The following is a 24,298-nucleotide window of genomic DNA, read 5'->3' as shown; positions in this document are numbered from 1 at the left end:
GTCTTTAGTTGCAGCTCTAGCGAGGAACCTAGCCCACACGGTCTTAAAGTTTGAACTTTGTGCGTACAAAGCTAGTGGACATCACTCAGGTCCCATTGATATATTGATTGATTGAAACTTTTATTAGTATATTGTGCAGTACAGTACATATTCCGTACAATTGACCACTAAATGGAAACACCCGAATAAGTTTTTCAACTTGTTGAAGTCGGGGTCCACGTAATTCAATTCATGGTAAACAAATGAAACCATGACTTGCTCAACTCTGTTCAAAAGCGACTCACACGCCAAATACGGCCCCCAGGCCACACTTTGGAGGCCCCTGCAGTCCTGTCTTATTTTCGTGCTGCCACAAGCTAAAGTCCACCTAAAGAGCTCCAGTCGTAGGAGGTCCTGCTCCATGCTCCACCCCTGGTGTTGCTACTCTCCACCCTCTTTGTCCCCCGGAACCGCTCCTCTCTCCTGGGTGTCTACCAGCGCCGTCAGCTCGCATCTGGATCCCTGTAGGACAAGCTTGCAGTCCCCAGTCCCGACCCACAGGAACCACGGCCTCCTCGCTAGTGGACAGAAAGCAAAAAAAACAAAACAAGAATCCGACATTGACGCGTTCTCCCCGTTTGTGGTTCTCACTGTCTTCGGAACCCCGAAGTCCACTCCTGGGATTCTTGCCAGCGGTGCAAAAAAAGTTTTTTCTCTCTCGTAAAAGTTGTGTTTGGTGTCGTCTTCGGGGAACTCGGTATTGTCTTAAACACCCGTGCTGTTTGAGGGATTGTGTTTATTTCTTGTACTTGTGTGAATGAAGCGTGTGTTGAGCGGAAGAAAGCAACAAGTCTCCATGAGGAAACTCGGCGTGGCTCACACTTAGTTTGCACACCTGGACACTTTTTCTCCCGCTATTGTTTTTTTTTTCTTCCTGTGTTTCACTGTCTGAAGTTGACACAAAATGAAGACGCTGTTGTCGCTGTGTGTGCTCAGCACACTGGTCGTGTTGTGTTTGTCTGCCACGGCGGAGCAAAAGTTGACAAACTGCAACGAAGTTCGGGCTGCTTACAGCTCCAAAGGCTTCAACGTCAACGATGTTCCCAACAAAGGAGTAAACGGTGAGTAACTATTGCCTTTTTATTCACTTTTAACCCACTTGACATTGTTTCTCAACACCAAGGCCCATAGAGAGACAGGCTAATGGTCCAATGATGAGATTAGCATAGGGGTGTTCAAAGTGCGGTACGGGGGCCATTTTGGACCGCAGCTAGTATTTGTTTTAGTAATTTATTGTCCCTTTGCCTTTGGCGTATTTTACAAATACAATTAATTACTCGATCATTATACATTATTGCATATTATGCTGAGATTACATTTATTTAGAAATCTTAAAGGCCTACTGAAATGAGATGTTCTTATTTAAACGGGGATAGCAGGTCCACTCTATGTGTCGTACTTGATCATTTCGCGATATTGCCATATTTTTGCTGAAAGGATTTAGTAAAGAACATCGACGATAAAGTCCGGAACTTTTGGTCGCTAATAAAAAAGCCTTGCCTGTACCGGAAGTAGCAGATGATGTGCGCGTGACGTCACCGGTGTGAGGGCTCCTCACATCCTCACATTGTTTATAATGTGAGCCACCAGCAGTAAGAGCAATTCAGACCAAGAAAGCGACGATTTCCCCATTAATTTGAGCGAGGATGAAAGATTCATGGATGAGGAAAGTTAGCGTGAAGCACTAAATAAAAAAGAAAGAAAAGGCGACGGCGGCAGTGGGAGCGTTTCAGATGTAATTAGACACATTTACTAGGATAATTCTGGAAAATTTCTTATCTGCTTATTGTGTTAATAGTATTTTAGTGATATTATAAAGTCATATCTGAAAGTCGGATGGCTGCGGTGAACGCCAGTGTCTCTGAGAGAAGCCGAGGAGCCAAGATTACAGCTGCCTTTTTGAGCTGCAGGATGAGGTCGCGTAATCCACTCAAGTCTCCGGTAAGAGCCGACTTTATATCACAATTTTCCCATCCAAAAACTTGCTGGCTGATGTACAGAAACATGTTCGCTTGACTGCTCTGTGTTAAAGCTTCACAACAAACAAAGAAACACCGACTGTGTTTCGGTTGCTAAAGGCAGCTGCAATCCACCGCTTTCCACCAACAGCATTCTTATTTGACGACTCTATTATTAATTGAAAAAATTGCAAAAGATTCAGCAACACAGATGTCCAAAATACTGTGTAATTGCGCGATGAAAAGAGACGACTTTTAGCCGTAAGTGGTGCTGGTCCCCTCCAACCAATAACGTCACAAACACGTGTCATCATACACGTCAACATTTCGCCACGTTTTCAACAGGAAACTTCGCGGGAAATTTAAAAATTGTAATTTAGTAATTGGCATGTTTTGCAATGTTAAGATTTCATCATTGATGTATAAACTATCAGACTGTGTGGTCGGTAGTTTCAGTAGGGCTTTAACATGTACAAGGGGTGTCTTAACTTTTTCCATCAAGGGTCGCGCACTGAACAATCAAAGCATGCGGGGGCCATTTTGACATATTTCACTATCAAAACTAATACAATATATACAGTCAAGATAAAAAGCTTACATACACTTGTAAAGAACATAATGTCATGGCTATCTTGAGTCTCCAATACTTTCTGCAACTCTTATTATTTTATGATAGAGTGATTGGAGCACATACTTGTTGGTCACAAAAAACATTCATGAAGTTTGGTTCTTTTATGAATTTATTAGGGGTCTACTGAAAATGTGACCAAATTTGCTGAGTTAAAAATATAAATACAACAAAGTTAATATGTGGTTACATGTCCCTTGACAAGTTTCAGTGCAATAAGGCACATTTGGTAGCCATCCACAAGCTGGTAACCTTCTGGCAAGCTTCTGGTTGAATGTTTGACCACTCTTCTTGACAAAATTGGTAGAGTTTCTGACATGGACTTGTTTCTTCAACCTTGTCAACACATTTAAATCAGGACTTTGGGAAGGCCATTCTAAAACCTTAATTCTAACCTGATTTAGCCATTCCGTTACCACGTTTGACAAGTGTTTGGGGTCATTGTCTTTTTGGAACACCCAATTGTGCCCAAGACCCAATCTCCAGACTGATGATTTTGGGTTGTCCTGAAGAATTTGGCAGTAATCCTCCTTTTTTTATTGTTTCATTTATTCTCTATACAAGTTCCATTGGCAGCAAAGCAGGCCCAGAGCCTAATATTACCACCACCATGCTTGACGGTCGGCATGGTGTTAAAGGCCTCACCTTTTCTCCTCCAAACATATTGCTGGGTATTGTGGCCAAACAGCTAAATTTTTGTTTCATCTGACCACATAGCTTTCATCCAGTAGGTCTTATTTTTTTTCCATGTGATGTCAGATAAAACAAAAATTTAGCTGTTTGGCCACAATACCCAGCAAAATGTTTGGAGGAGAAAGGGTGTGGCCTATAATCCCAGGAACACCAAACCTACCGTCAAACATGGTGTTGGTAGAATTATGCTCTGGGACTTTTTTGCTGCCAATGGGACAATTAAAAATGAGGATTACCTCCCAAATTCTTCAGGACAACCTAAAAACATCAGCCTGGAGGTTGGGTCATGGGCACAGTTGGGCATTCCAATAGTACAATGACCCCAAACACACGTCAAAAGTGGCAACGGAATGGCTAAATCAGGCTGGAATTAAGGTTTTAGAATGGTCTTCCCAAAGTCCTGACTTATTTGTGTGGACAATGCTGAAGAAACAAGTCCATGTCAGAAAACCAACAAATTTAGCTGAACTGCATCAATTTTGTCAAGAGGAGTGGTCAAAAATTCAACCAGAAGCTTGTGTATGTCTACCAAAAGCGCCTTATTGCAGTGAAACTTGCCAAGAGACATGTAACCAAATATTAACATTGCTGTATTGACTGTATTTGACTCAGCAGATTTGGTCACATTTTCAGTAAACCCATAATGAGTTAATAAAAGAACCAAACTTCATGAATGTTTTTTGTAACCAACAAGTATGTACTCCAATCGCTCTATCACAAAAAAATAAGAGCTGTAGAAAGGATTGGAAAATCCAGCGCCATGATATAATGTTTTTTGTTGCGACTGTACATACACACAAAGTGTTAAAAAAAGAGTCACGCCTTTTTATTTTGTTTTATTTATTTTGGTCATAATGCCACTTTTTTATGGCAAGAACACAAAATATGCATTATTTTTCCCCAATAAATTTTTGATGTGAAAGAATTGAGCCTTCAAATGGTCAATAATTTATAACAATAAGAATATATTTTTGTTTCATTATTTTGATGAATGTCAGTATTAAGGAAACAGCTTTATGCTATTTTAATCAACATTGAAACTTTTTCTCGTTACATTTAATCTGTATGCTCTTTTATTCCAATTTTTTTTTGTAATAGTATTTTTCAAATGTTCCGTAAAAAAAATTAGCCGCGGGGCGCACTTTGGACACCTCTGGCATACTTTGACCTTTATTGAAATAGTTGTAGCCTCTTTATTGCACCAACATATTTCCAAAATAAATTTGTTTAAACACCCCTGACTTAGTAGATAGCGAAGTTAGCGTAACTAACTAGGTGGCTGAGAGAGGTTAATTATTTGTTTATGGGCGGGGTGTCTAAACTTTTGCCACCCAGAGCTGCATGCTGACTGACAAATCAAAGAAAGCGGGTGCGGCTTTGATCTTTTTATATTTTGTTAACCAACCCATTAAGATTTGCTAAGAAGTTATTTATATTGTGTTGACAACACGGGGGAGGACGGTACACCAGTGGTTAGTGCGTCTGCCTCACAATACGAAGGTCCTGAGTAGTCCTGGGTTCAATCCCGGGCTCGGGATCTTTCTGTGTGGAGTTTGCATGTTCTCCCCGTGACTGCTCGGGTTCCCTTTGGGTTCCCTCCGGGTACTCCGGCTTCCTCCCACTTCCAAAAATATGCACCTGGGGATAGGTCGATTTGCAACACTAAATTGGCCCTAGTGTGTGAATGTGAGTGTGAATGTTGTCTGTCTATCTGTGTTGGCCCTGCGATGAAGTGGCGACTTGTCCAGGGTGTACCCCACCTTCCGCCTGATTGAAGCTGAGATAGGCACCAGCGCCCCCCGCAACTCCAAAGGGAATAAGTGGTATAAAATGGATGGATGTGACAACACATATTGTATTTATATGAACTTTTTTCCTTACATAACCCATCTTGCTCTTTTTTCGACTTGCACTGTTGATTTTTTTTATTTCTTCTCATACATTGTTCTTTCTCCCATCATATTGTGACTTTATTCCTAGCATGATTTTCTTTTCCCAACCTAATTTTCCACAAAAAAACAGCATGTGTGTTTTTAGTTTTGATGGTTTATTTTGTTCTACTTATTCTTCTTATGATTCATATTTTTTGTTATTTAAGAATTGAACTCGATATTTCTAAATGAAAATTTCCCTGCTCATAGTACAACTTTATTTTTGTAAAGTAATGACTGCTTTTTCCTCCATTTGTTGTGTTGTTTTTTCATAGTTGTTAAATTGTGATTTTAGAATGTGTTTCCGGCCACACTATGGACACACCTGATAGAAGTCTCAAGAATAAGCATTTAATCATTCCTTTCTTGAATTTACAACATTTACCAAAGTGGTATTATCCAACATACTTTAGTCCATCTTAAGGTAAATAAATGGACTTTGATGCATGTATGGCAACACTTCAGTGCTTCAGACGGTAAATATAGTATTAATTTAGGAAATACTTGAAGGCAATTCATAACAATGGAGAGGTATAATCAACACACGGAGTCTGCTCCCTGCTGAAATAAGCCAGCCTGTGTTTATTTCCAAGCTTCCTTAGTGGAACTCCCATTGTGGTGAGGCTAGCAAGGATTTAGTTAGCATACTGGATCAGTAAAACAGGTTTTAAGCACATTTATTACATGCCAATGATATCCAAGACAAAGTCAACGCACAACTGACGACCATTTAGCAGAAAAATGGGAAAAAATGCAAGCAAAAACCTCTAACATATGCGGTGTAGAAAAGTTGTGTTAAGCTAATCAACCTTCAACATTATAACAAGCTTACCATCTGCATGCTTATAATATCTGCGCTGGTTATCTGTGGACCTGCAGATTAATGGGCCACCAGACAAACAAATTAAAGTCAGCAACAACACATCCCCTTGGTACAGGTAATTGTGAGTTAAACCCAAGTAATGGAAACAAATGGAAGGGACTTTTACAGTGAGAGTGGGGGGTTGGGGTTTGAAATTCCACTGTGCCCTGCATACTTCAAATCCCTCCATTCTCTCATTTCCTTTTTATGGTGGTTAAATGAATATGCACACTAACCCAGAGCCCTGATTTATGTTCAGTTTGATTTCCAGTTAGGCATTGCTCTTGCGGCTTAGCAATTCTCTTTTAAAGATGTTGTTCAAACAAGCATGCCGGTGTTGTTTTAATGTCCCATGTTTACTCATCTAAATGTTATTTTCCAATGGTTTTAAGTACATCTGTTTACTCTTTCTTCACTTTTGACAAAAGGAAGTCAAATACATATTTGCTCTAACTCTTCTTAACAGGATTACTATTAACAAAGGTGGCCAATTTGCATGCGTTCACACTGTAGTCCCTTTTTATTTGGAGTATATTTTGGAATAGTAAGGCATTTGCATTTTTTTAGTCTATTGCCGTGATTGGAGTGGGGTGTAACTGTCAAATAAGTAGAGTACTTACCTTTTCATGCATTTCATACAAGTCTATAGGCTTTGTTTTCTCTCTTTGTATGTCTTTGTGATGCAAAATGTCATTAAGTGTACCCCAACATGTCCACACTAGTCACATTTAATTGTGTTGCATCCCGGGGATTTGAAAGAAGTTTCTGAAAAAAGCCAGTATTATTGTGTGTTACACACTTGCCTTTTCCTTACAATAGATTCCCGGTGTATGTCTGGGCCTTTTAGGAGGAGCCAGTCTCAATGAGCTCCCCTTTGTCATTGGTAGAGAGTGAGTTAATTCACATTGAAAAGTTCATGGTCTCAAAGTCCACTGTCGTTAAAAGTGAGTTTGGAGTCCTTGCAACCACTTGAGCAATGGTTCATAGATACAGTAAGTTAAGTTTCTTCCAACAATGGTTGTATCCTAACAGCATTCACCTGGATTCAAGGACACAGGCATATTCACAGACTGGTAAAATGTAAATGTATACATTTTGCTAGATTTGACCAAAGGTCATAATGTTGATTCCACAATAACTTCCCTTCCATTTTATTTGGAGAGACTATGTCTTTGCCAGGTGCTGGTTAAGTACTTCTGGAGATATTTACTGTCACTCCTATTCTGATAGTAAATCAGACTGGAGGAATATGACTCTTTAGGATACACAGAATTAAAAAACCTGCCTTTTTACAACCATGAGCGTCTTGTGTTATTGTTGGCACAGCACGGCAGTGGGGATGTTTGTTACCGTTAATGTTACTCTGGGGGCTTTGTCGAGGTCTGACAAGAGGTACAATAAAGATGTGGTCATGCAGTAAAACTGAAATGGAAACCCTGATTGCTTCAGTGTAGACCAAATTAAGTGATGGACAGTGACAGCGGTATCAGATTGTGAACTCCTTGTTGATCACATTCGATCAGTCTCATTCTATCAAGAACTACTTTCTAACTGTATCATCTGTTGTTTGGTGAGTCATGCCTGTGGTTACACACCTTAGTTCAATGGGAAATGGGACACTTGTAGTGCTAATGTGGACACGTTCTTCTTGTTAGGAGTTGTAAATAACACGTTTTGTTTCCTTTTGTCTTAATTTGAAGTTGTGATTTTGGAAACGTATCACGCTGCAAATGGGCATTTCAACTGAATCAGTGCCATTTGTGTCCCCAATAATGTCAAATGTATTTTTGATTTATTAAGCAAAGTGTCCTGCACATTTAACAATAACATCTGTTGCCAGTCCCTGCTTTGTAAAACAAGACTTAACCATGAAATATGATTTAAATCCTTCAAAAAAATGTTTATTTATTAATTTTTTAAATTTTTTTTTACATAACGTGTTTTTTTTCCTATGTGAAGTCGATTTTATTTCAGAAAATTCCCATGTTAGTCGGGTCTGTTACCCTGACATATTAACTCAGCTGAAAAACAAGGACTATTTCACATGTATATCGTCTGTATATATTTGATTCTATTTCATCTATAACTAACAGGGGTTACAATACTAGCACAGCCCTCTTATCTAAATATTTTTTTCAAATGTTATTTTTTCATTTTAAAGTGTAGTTTTTACTGAAACCCTGCAATTTGCTTAGTGTCAAAATGTTACCAACATAAATGTCATGTTACTCTATTTAACGGACTTGCTAATTCTATGCTAAAAACTCACTCCTACTCAAACGATGTGTTGAAAAGAAAAATTTGGTTGTTGCTGGGCTTAATGTAATGTTCCAGTTGTTGGACAGACAGAGGCAGAGTTTAAAGATACGAGGGTCATGAGAATTCCCTTTCATTTAGTGTAAACCTCCAAAGTATAAAAAGTACCCAACACCTCCTAAGGTGTCTTAATAAAACATATGTTTTGGTTCCGGGGGCTCTTTCTTTTCCGAAAGGCCAATGGTCCTTCATTACTATTGGGGAAATAACAGTTTATGGTAATACATTGATATACAGCAGATGAGACGATAGAAGGAAACCTGTGCACACAAAGCTTGTCACAGCTTTTATTGCTCAAAGGTCATGATATCAGCAGTTCTCCTTAGAAAAAAGGTAGGCTAGTTTTGTAACTCCAGTGATCGTTAACTATAAAGCTTCCAGCCAAACGTCTTACTTGCCTCTCAAGATCAATCCAATAAAATTCCAAAGGCCCTCTTTGTTTTATGTGACCGCCCAGCAAGTTTTATCATGAACAGTGGTTTCAGTGCTACAGTTGATTATACATTTTGTGTTTAGTCATTTAACACCTATGGTAATGAATGCTGTTGTGTTTTTACAAATCAGAAACAATTAGGAAATGCACAAGTACCAAGCAGTTTTGATTTAGAGCTGCGGTACATGCAATAAAGTCTCTTGCTTGTGTAGTCTCGATCATTGTTGCTTATTAGGCCGCAAGCTCCCCCAAATGGCCCGCCAAATGATATCTCTTTCTAAGCTTGATCATTGTTTCTTATTAGGCCGCAAGCTCCCCCAAATGGCCCGCCAAATGATATCTCTTTCTAAGCTGTGGTCTGTATGGCCCGCTGTGATACTCAGTTGTAAGTACACTTTTCCACCACTTGTGGCAGTAATGACAATCTTAAACATATAAAGTCTGTCGCTAAAGTTGTCATAGTGAAGTTTCTTAAAGAGGCCTACTGAAACCCACTACTGCCCACCACACAGTCTAATAGTTTATAAATCAATGATGAAATATTAACATTGCAACACATGCCAATACGGCTTTATTAGTTTACTAAATTACAATGTTAAATTTCCCGGGAGTTCGTCTTGAAAACGTCATGTAATGACGTGTACGCAAGACGTCACGGGTTTTCAGGAAGTATGAGCGCTACGCACACTCACAGCTAAATGGCATCTGCTTTAACAGCATAATTACACAGTATTTTGGACATCTGTGTTGCTGAATCTTTTGCGATTTGTTAAATTAATATTGGAGAAGTCACTGTAGAAAGATTGAGTTGGGAATCTTTAGCCTTTAGCCACACAAACACACAGTGTTTCCTTGTTTAAAATTCCTGGAGGTGAAAATTTACTATGGATCAGAGCGCGGTCAAGCGAACATGAATCTAGACCAAATGTCAACCAGCAGGTTTCGGTGAGAAAATTGTGGTTAAAAAGTCGCTTCTTACCGGAGAAAAGCTGAGCTTGTGTCGTCCATAGCTGCCGTCGACTCCCCTGAGACACTGCGCGTCAAGACACCCGTGAAGACACCCTTCCGACTATCAGGTACTATTTAACTCACTAAAACACTAGCAACACAATAGAAAGATAAGGGATTTTCCAGAATTAACCTAGTAAATGTCTCTAAAAACACCGGAAACCGTCCCAATGCAATCGCGTTTTTTTTTTTTTTTCTAGTCCGTCGCTATCAATATCTTCAAACGCGAATCTTTCATCCTCGCTCAAATTAATGGGGAAATTGTTGTTTTCTCGGTCCAAGTAGCACTTTTTGTTGGAGGCTCCCATTAAAAACAATGTAAACATGTGAGGAGCCCCCACACTTGCGACGTAATCGTCTGCGACTTCCGGTAGAGGCAGGGCTTTTCTCTTAACACCGACAGTTGCAAACTTTATCGTGGATGTTCTCTACTAAATCCTTTCAGCAAAAATATGGCAATATCACGAAATGATCAAGTATGACACATAGAATGGACCTGCAATCCCCGTTTAAATAAGAAAATCTCATTTCAGTAGGCCTTTAAGCGTAAAACGTTACACTAAAGTGGTGAAGATGTTTTTATTTATTTGCACTTTGATTTTATTGACTGTTAGTTAAAGATGCTCCATTTACTGGGAAGGAACTTTCCATCTTCCGAGCAAAGTTCTCGAGGAAAGTCCGCATGGTGGAAGCCATTTTTTCTCGAGTCTAACGGCGCAAGTGCGCATGCGGCAGTGCTGTGTTGCTTCCGTTTCCAGTAAGAAAGCTGTGTAGCCTAAATGCATTAATAAATGACGTTTTTTTTCGGTAATTAAGAATGGGAACGGAAAGATACAAACTTTATAGATTAAAAAAAAACAACTTAAAAATTATAATTATCTCTATCAACAGGAAAAAGGGCATGAAAGTTGAACAATTCTTTGGCAGTGTTTTATATTTCAAGATTGCTGATTCGCGCTCATTTTGCTGTCAATCAAAAAGGTATTCAGTCCAGACAGGTCATACAATCATCATGGAAAAGCCCGGCGACCCCCTTTCAATCACTCTTATTCATTGGCTCAGCGTCCGTGGGCGAGACAGAGGCGAGCATTTATCCAATGTCTAGTTTGGTTGCCGCACTGTGACGCTACCACTTCAATGAAAAAAGTTGCGCCAGATGATTGCCGAACTAACTGATTGCAAACAAAAATTGAACGCATCCTAACGCATTTAGCTTATTGAATGCAAACACAAAAGTCATATTTGACTACTTTTTTTTTTATTTTAAGGGAAGCTGAACTTCCCTTGCAACCTTTAGCAATCGACACTGCTCTGGCATCACATGCTAGATAGAACAAGGCGGATAAGAGAAGTCGGCAAGTCAGATCCATAACTTTAAGGCGAGGATTGGCTTTAAGGGCTGAGTGGGTCTGGCTGGAGTGCGAAGCGGGGCTGTACGCATCTCGCAGTTTGAGATTTGCCGCAGCAAACGTGCGGCAAAGCAGCAGCGCGGGCCAGCCTCGTCTTACTGCCGAGTCTTCAGATGCATGCGTGTGTCTTGCTTAAGGTTGTTTATAGTTTTTCAGTGGCCATATTTTCTGCACATCACTAGTCAATAGTGCGTAAATAATAGGCCATTTATCCTTTCATACAATATGTTACGTTAACTTGTTTCCACGTAAAAATCTTGATTTTAAAGTGTGGCAGCTTCAATTTAGCCGTGGTGCCGCGCCACGATCAGAAACATACAGGTAAAACCCTGGGCTGTGTTTTTCTGAGAGTCAATTTCAATCCTAAATGTCGATATTTTCCTCGGAATATTTGCTATCGTTGTAGTTTCCAAAAGTGTCCAACAAGACCAGAAAAAAAGTCTAGATATGTCGCAAGTTACGATGTCATCTACTTTGCAATGTTGTAACGACATGCTACTAGGGCTGGGCGATTGTATTATCGAAATCGCCATTAATTCAGTTTAATCACTGTGATCAGCTGTTGTCACATTTCCTCGATCAAACATGGCGGAAATGTCTGTTAGAAGATACCACAGTTGGAAACAGTAGGGAAGGAACAATGTTTGGTATAATCCTGCATGGAACAATCCGCTTTATTGACCGTGATCCTGTGTGTGTGTTTGTGTTTATGTACGTGCCGTGTTTGTGAGAACGTGTTTTGTATGTGTGTGAGTGTATGCGCAACGTGTTCCGTTCTTCCGCCGCGAGAGTCAGGCTTGTCCCAATGTAATTCATGTCCAATCAGTGTTGTGCTTCGTCCCCTTACACAGTTGTAAGTGCAGCCCAGAAGAACAAAAATTAAGAAATATGACTAACACTAGCATAAGAGTAAAAGTGAAATTGTCAGCATAATTGATGTAAAAAACAATTCAGTTGGCAAAATTTAAACGCAAAAAATTAAGTTACATAAATTAAGTGTTAGATAAAAGCTTTCCTAATAAAGACACAAATCAACCCCCAAAGATGTGAATTTAAAGTAAATGATGGGACAAATTACTAGCATGTTAATTTTTCCAGAATACTTTAAGATCCTAAGAAACTACAACAGTATTAGGATAGGATAGGATAGAATTTATTCATCCCACAATGGGGATAATGTTTCTTCTGCCAAGAAAGTATATTGTTGGTGTATTTATTTTATGGAATTTTTAGAATAAAACTCGGTAATAAGATTTCAGTGTGTGTATAAGTACTTTTTGAGCACATTCAACTACACCATGAACATAAGTGGCAATGTCATATGTATGACATGGTATTTTTGATTTGCAATGATGCATATATTTTCTTTAAAAGGGCTAAACAAATTGTTTATGTATATTTAAAACCAAATAATGGTGTTAGTGATAATCAATAACATAATTCTTATAAAAACACGTTCTCATATAATCAGAATCCCAATAAGCTTTAACACAAAGAGGAGTTTGACTTGGTAGACTTTGCTCTCTCGCAATGGAGTTTCAATTGCTGCTTATTATAAAAGGTTACACGAGCTACATTTTACTCTGCTCTCCCTCAATGTTGCAATTTAGTTGGCCAAATATGTGGACAGTCCTTTGAGTTGCATTTCGGAAAAAATAACTCTAGGTTATTTGTTGATATTCTTCACAATTAAGTCACTTTAAAACTAACCACACCAAAGACAGTACCATATACATACACATGAAGTGCACATACATGTAGGAACCACATTAGATTAATAATATAATTTGAAATAAACTGAAAGAAGCAATACAATTATGCAGGATGAAGGTTCGAGCTCTCGTGCCGCTAACGTACAATGGACTATCTCATAGACAAGCTAACTCAAATTAGATTTGCCAATTGCAGTTACATGTACTGTATATAAACAATCATTACAACTAACATTCATATTTACGGACAATTTGTAGTTTGCACTGAACCGAACATACACATTTTTGGAATGTGGGAGGATATTGGAGTGCCCGGAGAAAACAAGCGCACACCAAACGGCGATGTAAACGGAGATTCGAAGATGCATGCTGCGTAAAGTTAGATGTTATTGTTGGTAATGTCAAAAGATTTAGAGTAGTTTACACTGCCTTGAAAATTGAAATGCATTAGATTGCTTAAAATACCTTTCTCTTCAACTTTCTTTCCTTACTTTTGCCGGGTGTCAACATTTTTAGGTGCACGACCAACTGCTGACTCTTTTTTGACCGGTGATATCGATGCAGGTTTGTTTTTTTCAAAATAAAACAATAAAAAACGTTTTTCCAAACTTATTATAGCCAATATTGTGTAAATAATAGATTACATACAGTATATTCATTCGTACAACATATCCCCTAAATTTGTTTTAATGTCAAAGTGTTTTCATGTAAAAAACAAAACCATGAAAATCGGATTTTGTGTAGCATGAGTAAATTTGTTGTGGCGTTGCGCTATGATCGTCTACAGGTAGGGGGAAACCATGATGATAATTTGGGCTAGCCGAGGGGTTGCCCGATGTGCGGCCATTTTGCAGCCCACAGAAATTTTCTTAACGGCCTGCAGCACATTATAGAATAAACTTTCAAAAAACACAAATTGAATAATTAAGCAAGTGGTTGTGATGTCATGAGAAAAAAAATTATAATTGAAAAAGTTTGGACACCCGTAGTCTGATGTAATAGAAGACATTATGAAGTCCGGACTTTTGCAATGAACAATTTTCATAAACGGACCTTGCTCAATCTCAATTAAAGACCCCTGATCTAAAGAAAGTAAACCCCATAACCAGGTTTTAATTGGTACACCTGCAGAAGGATTATATCACTACAGTTGCCAGAGGGAGCAGTGAGTGAGGATTCCTGTCCAAGCGAACTGGTCGAAGCTACACCTCGGCCCTGTATGGCGCTGTGTCCAATTTCTAGTGAGTTCGGAGGGCTTCAGTCTTATTAGACAGCAGGCTACTGTCCGGTGACATCTCAGAACATCCTCCCAACACATCCGTTGTACTTGGGTGGGGTGGGGGGGTACTCAATTTGCTTCTACCGTGGAAAAGAGAGGTTCAATGTCCGACAATTCTACTTCAAGGTTGATAATTGATTCAACAACTCCCTAATCATACAATGGATCGTCTACTATTTCAAGAAAAGCCAGACATACATCACCTTTTTTGCAAAAATCAGAAATTGCAAGTTCTTCTTGAAATGACGCTATATGCTCTCTGAATTAATCGTACACACACAGGAAACAATGCACCAAAATCTGCTATCCCAGCCCTAATGGTCCGCAAAGCAAGTTTTTTTTGGCGAGAGCTATGCTCCACGCTACGCAAGAGCACCTTTAAGACAGTGTCATAACATAGACTTTCCTGTTATTCTGGAATTTACAAAAAAAAGTGATATAAATGATGTGAAAATGATTGTATTTGCAAAAGCAATTGAAGCAGTCTGTGTGTTAAGACAAAGTAAGCTAATAATCATAACATGTCACAACAGAACTTAGCAAAAAAATACTGAAATATTATACACGTTCAAGTTCTCTCATGTCGAAAACAGCTTTAACAAAGTGTTGCTTAAACAGAGTTTGTTAAATTCCTGAAAAACTATGACTAAATAACATTTTTGAATAATTTGAGGAAAATTTGGAGTCGATCTAAGTGGGAGTTTAGATTAACATTTTGAGAATAATTGTCACATAATTCGCATTCTTTCTGAGGTATGCACTTCTGAGTTCGAAACTGTCATTCTCTCAGGCTCTTCGGTCAACTGATTTTAAACTATTGGGTACAAATACGGACTTTTCATTTCAATGGTCTGCACACTTTCTGAAAGCAGGATTTGACTTCTGCAAGAAGATTTGTAGTTTAAGTGTTTAAATACAGACTTTGTAGGACTTACCTGTAGCACTGTTTTGGCTAGGTGTTGTGACTGGCATATCAGTTAAGATTGTGAGGTTTTGCTTGTGGGACCCCCTCTGAAGTATAATAGTATTTCATTGGAAACCAGTGATAATGTTATGGTTCCTCTTCCATATCCTCGGTAACTTGGTGAGCCCTCTGGATAATTAAGTTTAGGTATCAAGAGACAGAAGTCTTGTGAACCCAGGGCACGGGGGAACTTGGTTTTGACTTTCGGCTTTCAAAGGAAACAGGGAGGCGTGCAACACGTGCCTCCCAGTTCTCCTCTGTCTTTCCACTCTTATCAGCTTCCTGTGAAACTGTAGGGAAGCGGTGGTTCATCAGTGGTTCTCCGGATGTCAGACACCACTTATCATCGATGCTAAAACAATGCAGCAAATCATTGTACAGAAAACATTCCATGGGATTAATTGATTTCAGAATCTGTCTGGATTTGTGTGACATTGTTTATTTCAGGCATGAGAAAGTCTTCATTCTTAACAGACCAGTGGCATGTTAAGTTTCCCTCTTAACTGGTTTAATATGTGTACCATCATTTCAGGGGCAGTGTATCCACTAAGGGCCTGCAATTCTATCTCTCCACATCTTTCACTTTAGCCCAGACCCCTACAAATGGCCAAGTGAGCGATAGATCAGTGGGGGGTGGATGCTGTGTGTGGGAACAATTGAGCACCCCCTTATAGGCCAGCCTGCCTACCCCCCCATCTCACCACATTCCACACCGGACCACCAAGACCCACACAGTGTGAACCCCGTAGTTGGGAGCACACGGCAACAAAGAGCACGAGAGGAACTGACTGAGGCATGCAGAGAAAGAGTGGGGTGTTTGACTGACAGGAAAAAGCTTGGACCAGAGCAAGTTGATCTGAGTGTCCTGGAGACATGGGGAGTTTGGGCTAGTGGGGTTTGGGGGGGCAGGGTAGACGGAGCACATATGTTTGTGTGTGAAGCACACCATAACTGGATGCATGTACTGTATTGTGACTCATCCTTTTGTCATGCAGGCATGTTCCTACATATCTCTACTTTTGCAACTGCATAATGCAAGTCTTTCTAACTCAGGCCAAACGTTTTTATTAATCTTTGACATCGACCACATATACAGCTGACTTAGATGTAAAGTGTTTTGCAATCTGACGGTGTTATTTTCAGTATCTCAGTGTCTTTGTGTGATGTCCGCAGCCTGTGAGAATTTATAATCTGGCATGGCGGTTTTGTGTTTTTCCGACATGCATCTGGAACTTTGAGTTCCTTAATACCGTAACCTACAGCCTACAACCATTGGTCTTGATTTACCAACCAGCCCATCTCACCCTACTTGCAAGGTTTTTATGTGATTTCTTGCCTTCAAATATTGATTTTTTTTTTAATTGTCTGTTTGATCAGGGTAGAACCCACATTTCCCCATGATCATTAAGTTACTACCCACTTTCACAGAGTGCAAATCAAGCAAATATTTGCTTTAAACAAATTTAATCTTTTTGAAACATAAATGCTCGGGCTGTCAAATTATCACACATTCTAATCAGTTTTCAAAACAATTTAGGATTTGCAACTACGTCAGAAAGTGGCCATTTTCACTTTATTGTATTGAAGAAAAAAATGACAGGACACAATTATATATATATATCTAACGTGCTGTATGTTTTAAACAGCTCCAAGTGAAAATTAAATGCTGCAATTGCTGGTAATTTGAACAGTGAATAATACACTGAATAATAATTGTTGGGTTGCCTATGAAGTCATTATCCACTTTTGTTCTTTGCGACTTAATACACATGATGGTCAAGCAGCTTGAGTGTAGCATTGAAAGAAGTGAGGGTGAGTGTAGGGTTTGAACAGACAATGCTGTATTACTGTTTTTTTGTTGGGTGTTCCAAGCTTTCAAATAGAGAGATAAAAAAGAACTTTCATAGAATACCGAAATAAGAGGTTCATAAAGGTAAAGTCAGGGAAAAAAAATTGCGTTGAAAAGAAATTTCCTAATATATAATTTTCATTATCTTGTGGAATACAATTGAACTGTGCGTGTGTCTGCAGCTATAACTTTTTAAAATGTTTGTTTAAATATATGACTTGTATGTGAAACCTTCCGTGATACAATCAAGTTTTTTCTCTAATGTCCATTGCTTTCGGTCCCCTGGTGGGGGGGGGGAGGTGGTTGCCCTCATATGCGGTCCTCTCCAAAGTTTCTCATAGTCATCATTGTCGACGTCCCACTGGGGTGAGTTTTTCCTTGCCCTTATGTGGGCCCTACCAAGGTTGTCGTGGTTTGTGCAGCCCTTTGAGGCACTTGTGATTTAGGGCTATATAAATAAACATTGATTGATTGATTGATTGACTATATTAGTAGTGTTTGAGAGCAGAACTGAAGGTAAAAAAGGACTAGAGATTGCATTAGTTTATTTTCTTTTGTGGTTACTATGCCTAAAGACAACTTTAAAGACCTGGTTGTGCAAATAAACTAACGTCATGTTAAGTTCTGGTAATTGTGATTGTTGGTCCAATCCAACCGATTTTCGTTTTTAATTTTCATAACACAAACTAAAAGCTTAATTGTTGTTGTTGTTGTTGTGCAGGAATGCTGTTCTTTATGCGACATTGATGACCACATTATAACGTCTTTGGTGCTATTTGTTAGCTTCTTGAAAATGTATTTAAAGGTATTATTACTAGATGAATAAATCTCTCATAGGCACAACAGCATCCTGAATCTAGATATCGATTGCAAACATTGCTGAACATTTATAACAATTTATAGCTAAATAGTAAAAAAATTGGCCCTAGTGTGTGAATGTGAGCGTGAATGTTGTCTGTCTATCTGTGTTGGCCCTGCGATGAGGTGGCGACTTGTCCAGGGTGTACCCCGCCTTCCGCCCGATTGTAGCTGAGATAGGCGCCAGCGCCCCCCGCGACCCCGGATGGGAATAAGCGGTAGAAAATGGATGGATGGATAATGAGACAAAATATGAACTTCGCATCATAAAAATAACTGCAGACATAAACTGTAGATGAGACTAATATTTATAGCAGTAAATTCATCCATCCATCCATCCATTTTCTACCGCTTATTCCCTTTCGGGGTCGCGGGGGGCGCTGGCGCCTATCTCAGCTACAATCGGGCGGAAGGCGGGGTACACCCTGGACAAGTCGCCACCTCATCGCAGGGCAACTGCATACAAATGTATCCTTTTTCTCATTAGTGTCACAATCACAGCAGCAAGGCACTCGTTATGTCAATGAAATACGTTACTTAGCGATGCACAAATAAGTCCAACATTGTCTTTAACAGATCAATGCATAATTTGTGGACTCCTGAGATGTAAAGACATGATGTGCCTCCAATTTTTTCTTCTCTAAATGTGTTTGTCCATGGACGTGAGGTGGTAGCGAGCAGTAACATATTGGCGATGCTGAGTGGTTAAAATCTTTCCCCATATTTTTTTGGGGAGTTTAGAAATCCATTCCATCCCTTTTTAAATATAATTTTTTGATGACCGCTTGTATATTTGTTTCTAAATCCTTCCAAAAAAAACTTCACTGATGTAGTTAAATACACGGAAGCCTTATGGGACTCAAGAGTTTATCGCCTGAAACCCGGAAGGGCCTCTTGGTCACATGATTGCAACCCAGAAATATAATAGACCAAGAGCTAGTATTCTTGTACTCGACCCAACAAAAATAAATTGGGTTGTCTTTACCATTGCTCTGTTTTGGGTTTTTAAAAAAAAGCATAGCAAGAAAATCTTATTTTGTTTATGTTGAGATTGTGCATGTTCTTCTGTTTGAAGACCTCCGGGTTTTTGTGGTTGTCAGAATGAAGCGCACTAGCTGCACTTTAGTGAGTGTCACTAGGACGTGTCGTATTATTGTTCCAGCCTTGCTACTTTTGCCTTTTTTTGGTTAACTTTTGTTGCCTTCCTTACTATTTTTCTTGCTCTTATGTTTGCAGTCTTTCTGCCGGCTGGATTTTTTTTGCCATGTTGTTGTTCATAACTTTGATGTTTACACACAGGGACCCATTCTGCCAAGCTTTGCCATGGCTCTGCCATGCCCCTGTAACATTTCACTTATTTTGCACACTTCACAACATATCACTCACTTTTTTTCTGTGCCTTTTTATGCATGTACAAAACTATTTTTTTTATACATTTCAAATATTTTTGTTTTGCCATTTGGCAAACTACTTAATATTTCTGACGCTTACCTTTCAAAATATTTTTTTCAAAATAAAAATAATATCAGATGGCATTTTGGACTTTAATGGAGATGATTTAATAATTTAATAATTGGCCAGGTTTGTATCTATATGTCGGCATATCTTTTTTTTTTATATATATAACTAGTGCAGCTGAACAACAGCTCTACAGCTTAACCACCTCTATTATTTCTTGGTTGCTCAAGTCCTTTTGTGCATCTGCTTCTTGGTGTTGATACTCTCTCTGCTTATGGAGCTCTGCCAACATGGCGCTGATCCCAAACTGCAAGGGCGGAGTAAGATCCTCCTCCCTGACTCAACCGCCCCACTGAAGTCATGTCATTGCTATAAGCTGTGATAAGGAAATATGCTTATGATTTCAAGTCCAATTGATTTTCACTGAAACCACAGTGGCATTATGTGTGTCAGTTGAATTGAGTCAGACTTATGTGTTTTGATTGAGGCTTGTTTAAATTACGAGAAAAGAGAAGCAGGGCCAAGAATTTGCCTGGGTGATTGGGTTGAAACCCGGGGCTGGGTGCTGGCCAGACCAGCTGTAATCCCTGCTAATTATTCCAAAATCCTACATCAAATCTCCCTCTGATGAGGCCTTTGCTCACGCTTATCTCACTTTTCTAAACTACAATTTGAATACATTTCCTGATATTTATGTCATCCCTTTGTGATGCGATCCGTCAGATTAGTTTGAAGCTAAATCTTCTTGTTTTATGGTAGATTACAATTGGGGCTTTTTAATCTTTGTTAAAAGTCCTTTGTATTGTTAAACAAAAACAGCATTAGGCTGGTTCTTGGCGCTGTACCTTTCTGAGTTTGATTCATGAACTGATGCCATGTTTAAAGCAACGCTGAAATGTAGAACATGATGAAAACAATGGCTGGCGTCCCACTGGATGGAGGGAAAAGAAACTCGCACATGAAAGAATATTTTGTTAAACGATGGCTTTGAAGCCATCAAATGATTACAAATTGTTTGACCAGTGTGTTTTTCAGAGTGATGTGTTTTGGCAGCAAAGTGTGTTCAGTTTGACTGCTACTTAGCCTTAATTGTTATCTATGCTTGGAATGGCAAGCTGCTAAGATTTGTGTACGGATTCACAACATTCTGAACACGCTCCACGGTTCATGACTCTGGCCACTAAACCTTTGTGCTGCTGGGTTTTGACTTTCTTGTCCCTTTGACGGTCTGTGATGAGTGGTTCTCTTTCCACCGCCTCCACTGGTGTCCAGTGTCGTAAAGACCAACAGGTATATCAGAATCTCTATTGGCTCTTTGTAGCTTTGAGCCTTCAGAAACCTAATCTTGTACCTGACCTCATTCTGCCCAAAGCGCTTTGTCGAGCCCTTTCCTGCTCTAACATCTGGTGGACTTCAGCTGCTTTGGGATGTTGTTTGTAAATATTGTCAAAATGCTTCCTGGAATTGTTATTGTGTGTTTCATTGTGTGATTTCACAATTTGGGCAGTCCAAGGAAGGATCATATATATATATTTTTAATTATGGCTCATCTGGACATAGTGGGGTCCATTTGATTTACTATATTGCAAATTACCTGTTCGTTATCTCAATTGATGATGCTCCTGGAATTGTGTGATTGTGAAATGTATTTCAAAAAGTTTTTTTTAAAGCAGGGATCTTCAACAATTTCCAGGCCAAGTGACCCCCAAACTGACCCAAAGAAGAAGCAGGGACCCCCCTAAAATTGTTATTTTGTGTTAAATTAAACTGATCCTAATGGTACCTAGTGATTATGCAATACTGTACTAAGATGTTCAAATATTACAGTATAGCCCCACTAATAGCTAGCTGGCAACAAACACCTTACTCGTTAGCTGGCAATAGCGCGCAAATTGCTAGCTAACAACTAGCATGCTAATCGCTAGGTAGCTAATAGAATGCTAATTGCTAGCCGGCAACTGTCGCGCAAATTGCAGGCTGGCTGGCAACTATTGCACATTATTAGCTGGCAACTGTTGCACATTTTTGCTAGTTGACAACTGCCACTCTAATTGCAAGCTGGCAACTAGTGCACTAATCTCCAGCTAATAACTAACACACTAAACCCTAGCTGTCAACTGCTGTGCTAATTGCTAACTGACAACTAATATCCTGATTGTTTGCTGTTAAATGCTAACTTGAATAAAATAATACAATTATCCATGTTTTTACAGTGAGTCATGCGGCACTGCCGCTGTCATTTCTAAGGTACAGTACACTGCAGTGTATTTGATCAACTAAAGACATTTAGATTTGTGGAAAATTTGCAGGGGGAATATAGAAAAATATGTTTTTAAATAAAAGTCTAATCAACCAAAGATTTCCCTTGTTCAAGACCTCTGTTTTAACATATACCTTTGGGTAGTCTAAGGAATGGTCCTAAACTTGCTCTTTTCTGGGATTTTGTATGGCACATCTGGACATAGTGTGAGTTTATTTACTGTATTGAAACTAACCGGTTGTTATCTCTATGTTGACTGACTTGGCTTAGGGTAAATATGTTTTTTCCTTTTAAAGTTAAGTTTTCTTAGTGCATCAAGGGTCTGCTGACAGCCTAAGAAGAAGTCTAGTGGGACAAGCTGGGAAGGTCTTAGGTGTCCTCTTTTTGCTCATAATCAAGTTGTGCTGAAACATGTCCTCTCCAGTTGTCTACAAAACCTCTACCGCCCTCTACAAATCTTGAACAAAACACAGACTTGCTCTCTCTTTCACCCCGATATGTTTGTCTCACAAGCTTACAAGCATGGACTGGGTTAAGGAGCAAGATGGAATGTATTGCAGAAGCGCCAGATCAAACACTCAAAACTTTGCGGCTCCTCAAAAGGTACATACCCTGAAAGAAACATGTGGAAAAGGGTGCAAGATAAGGCCAGTTGTTACCATGAATCATCGCCATCCACCTCCTCCTGCGATAATGCTCCTTCGCAGAAGTGATGATAGAAAAGTCTCATGATTTACGAAGATCAGTGTTTTAATTCTTTTGTGCTGAAAGTACTTGGAATACCTAACATGGGCATTCATGTCCAAAGCATCTGTTGAGAAATGTTAACGTGTACCACACTGTGGAAAAAATGTTTCAATCTCAAGTAGGGATGTCCCGATCCAGGTTTTTGCACTTCCGATCCAATACCGATGTTGTTTTTGCACTTCCGATCCGATACCGGCCTATCCGAGCATGTATTAAATTTTAAAGTTATTTAGCCTACTTAGTTGTCAGATTAATGTTAAAAATGGTTTTAGTACTCTTGATAACAACTAACCAGCTGAATTAGGTGAATTTGAATAATACACAATGGTTGGTAACAAGAAACTGAACTGTTTATTCAAGGATAAACACAAAATATACAAAATTATACACGACAAACAGAAATAGCATCATTGAACAGTAAAAAAGTGAACAGTATAAAGGACAAATAATGCTGTAAACATTATTAAATAAAGCAAAACACACAAACAAATTGAGTGGGATAAAATGTCTATAATTCAGCATCAATAATTGCTCTTGAACAAGCCTGAACTTAAAAAAAAAAAAAAAACTATCCACACACTCCCTTCAATTGTTTGCCCCCGCCTGACTGCAGTCCGAGCATAATGGGCAGATTCTTTCTAACAAGGACGAGCACTTCAAGATGTTCAGGTGTCAGCCTGCTCCTGCGTTCATCAATGATGAGTGAGGCTGCCAGGGTGGGTAGTCAAGACTGATTGTCTTTCCAGTAGTGAAAAGGATTGTTCTTACGCCCAGCTGGAGGCTCACTGAGGTAGCTCTCCAACTGAAACAGTGCCCCTGGGGTGATCTGCTGCTCAGATGGACCTGCTGTGCAGCTCTCCTCCAGTATGTCGTCAAAGTAGCTGCCGAGGCTGCTGGTTGAGCTTCCAGCCTCCATTCCTGGTGTTTGCCTTGCTGTCTCAGCCTCAGCCACACCTTCTCTAGAGGGCATGGTCTTCACTTCTTGTTCCATTTTCATCACCTCTACCTTTAGTGCCTCCTTTGCCTGATCCAGGTTGGTAGCATTAGTGAAGAACCTTAACATTTGGATAAAATGTAATAAAGATATATCACTTATTTATTATTATTAGTCTTGATTATTTATATTGTTTCAGCCAGTCTCCACATATTAATGTTCAATGACAACAAGTAACACGCAAAATAGATAACAAATGATCAACATTGAGATTCATTTCCTCACCCATCATATAACTGAAGGAGAATAAGAATAATAACAACAATAATAATAAATAATACAATTATAATAATAATAACAATAATAATACATTCCCATCACCTTATATCTATAAAACATTAGGCTACTGAAATACTGACGAATAAATAAATGCCTGCTGTAGAGTAAAATATTTTCATTATAGTACTGAAGCTTATAACATGCTCAAATAATTATAAAGCACTTATTTGTCTTTGTAGCGTGGATCTAGCATTGTTGCCACGGCATAGAGGGGTTCAGTTTCCAAATGGTCAAAACGTGTGTGCACCGCATTGAGTAAGGTGGCCTTCATGGTTTGAATCCCCCGGTATTCTTCACTCTCCAGAAAGCATGTTGCACTAACCTCGGCTGTCAGCTCTTGGAAGGGTTTTAGAATTGTTGCAGTTTTCTCTAGCAGCGACCATTGGTTGCCTGTTAATGTGTCTGGCAGATTGCTGTTGCTATGTTCATCTTTTTTGTTTTGTAGGGTAAAATAATCCCATACAGCTGACATTTTAACCGTAACTTTTAATTCACATGGCCGTCCGAACGGTTAGGACACAGACCGGTGGATATGTTGAAAGTGTGCTGGAAACCGCGGAACGAAGCTTAGGGACCAGCAGAAGAATGGAATGTATTATTTAAATCGGTGCGTTTAAAAAA

The 24,298-nt window shown here is 39.3% G+C and overlaps 1 protein-coding gene across 3 annotated transcripts in view; it reads left to right on the top strand.

The window, feature by feature from the left end:
- Positions 1–393: 393 nt before the first annotated feature.
- The window catches only part of gpc4 (glypican 4), a 71,525-nt gene continuing 47,620 nt past the window's right edge, over positions 394–24,298 (top strand). Inside the window, exon 1 of one of the 3 annotated variants that reach the window (XM_061901677.1) lies at positions 394–1,100. In XM_061901677.1, coding sequence (XP_061757661.1) covers positions 944–1,100 — 157 coding nt within the window. In that variant the 5' untranslated portion in view covers positions 394–943. The remainder of the gene's footprint in view (positions 1,101–24,298) is intronic. The other 2 variants (XM_061901680.1, XM_061901678.1) reach the window with 2 other exon arrangements.

This window comes from Nerophis ophidion, linkage group LG05, assembly GCF_033978795.1.
Source record: "Nerophis ophidion isolate RoL-2023_Sa linkage group LG05, RoL_Noph_v1.0, whole genome shotgun sequence".
Lineage (NCBI taxonomy): Eukaryota > Metazoa > Chordata > Actinopteri > Syngnathiformes > Syngnathidae > Nerophis > Nerophis ophidion.
Note: the sequence above shows the minus strand (reverse complement) of the source record. Positions and strands in the feature narration are given on the sequence as shown.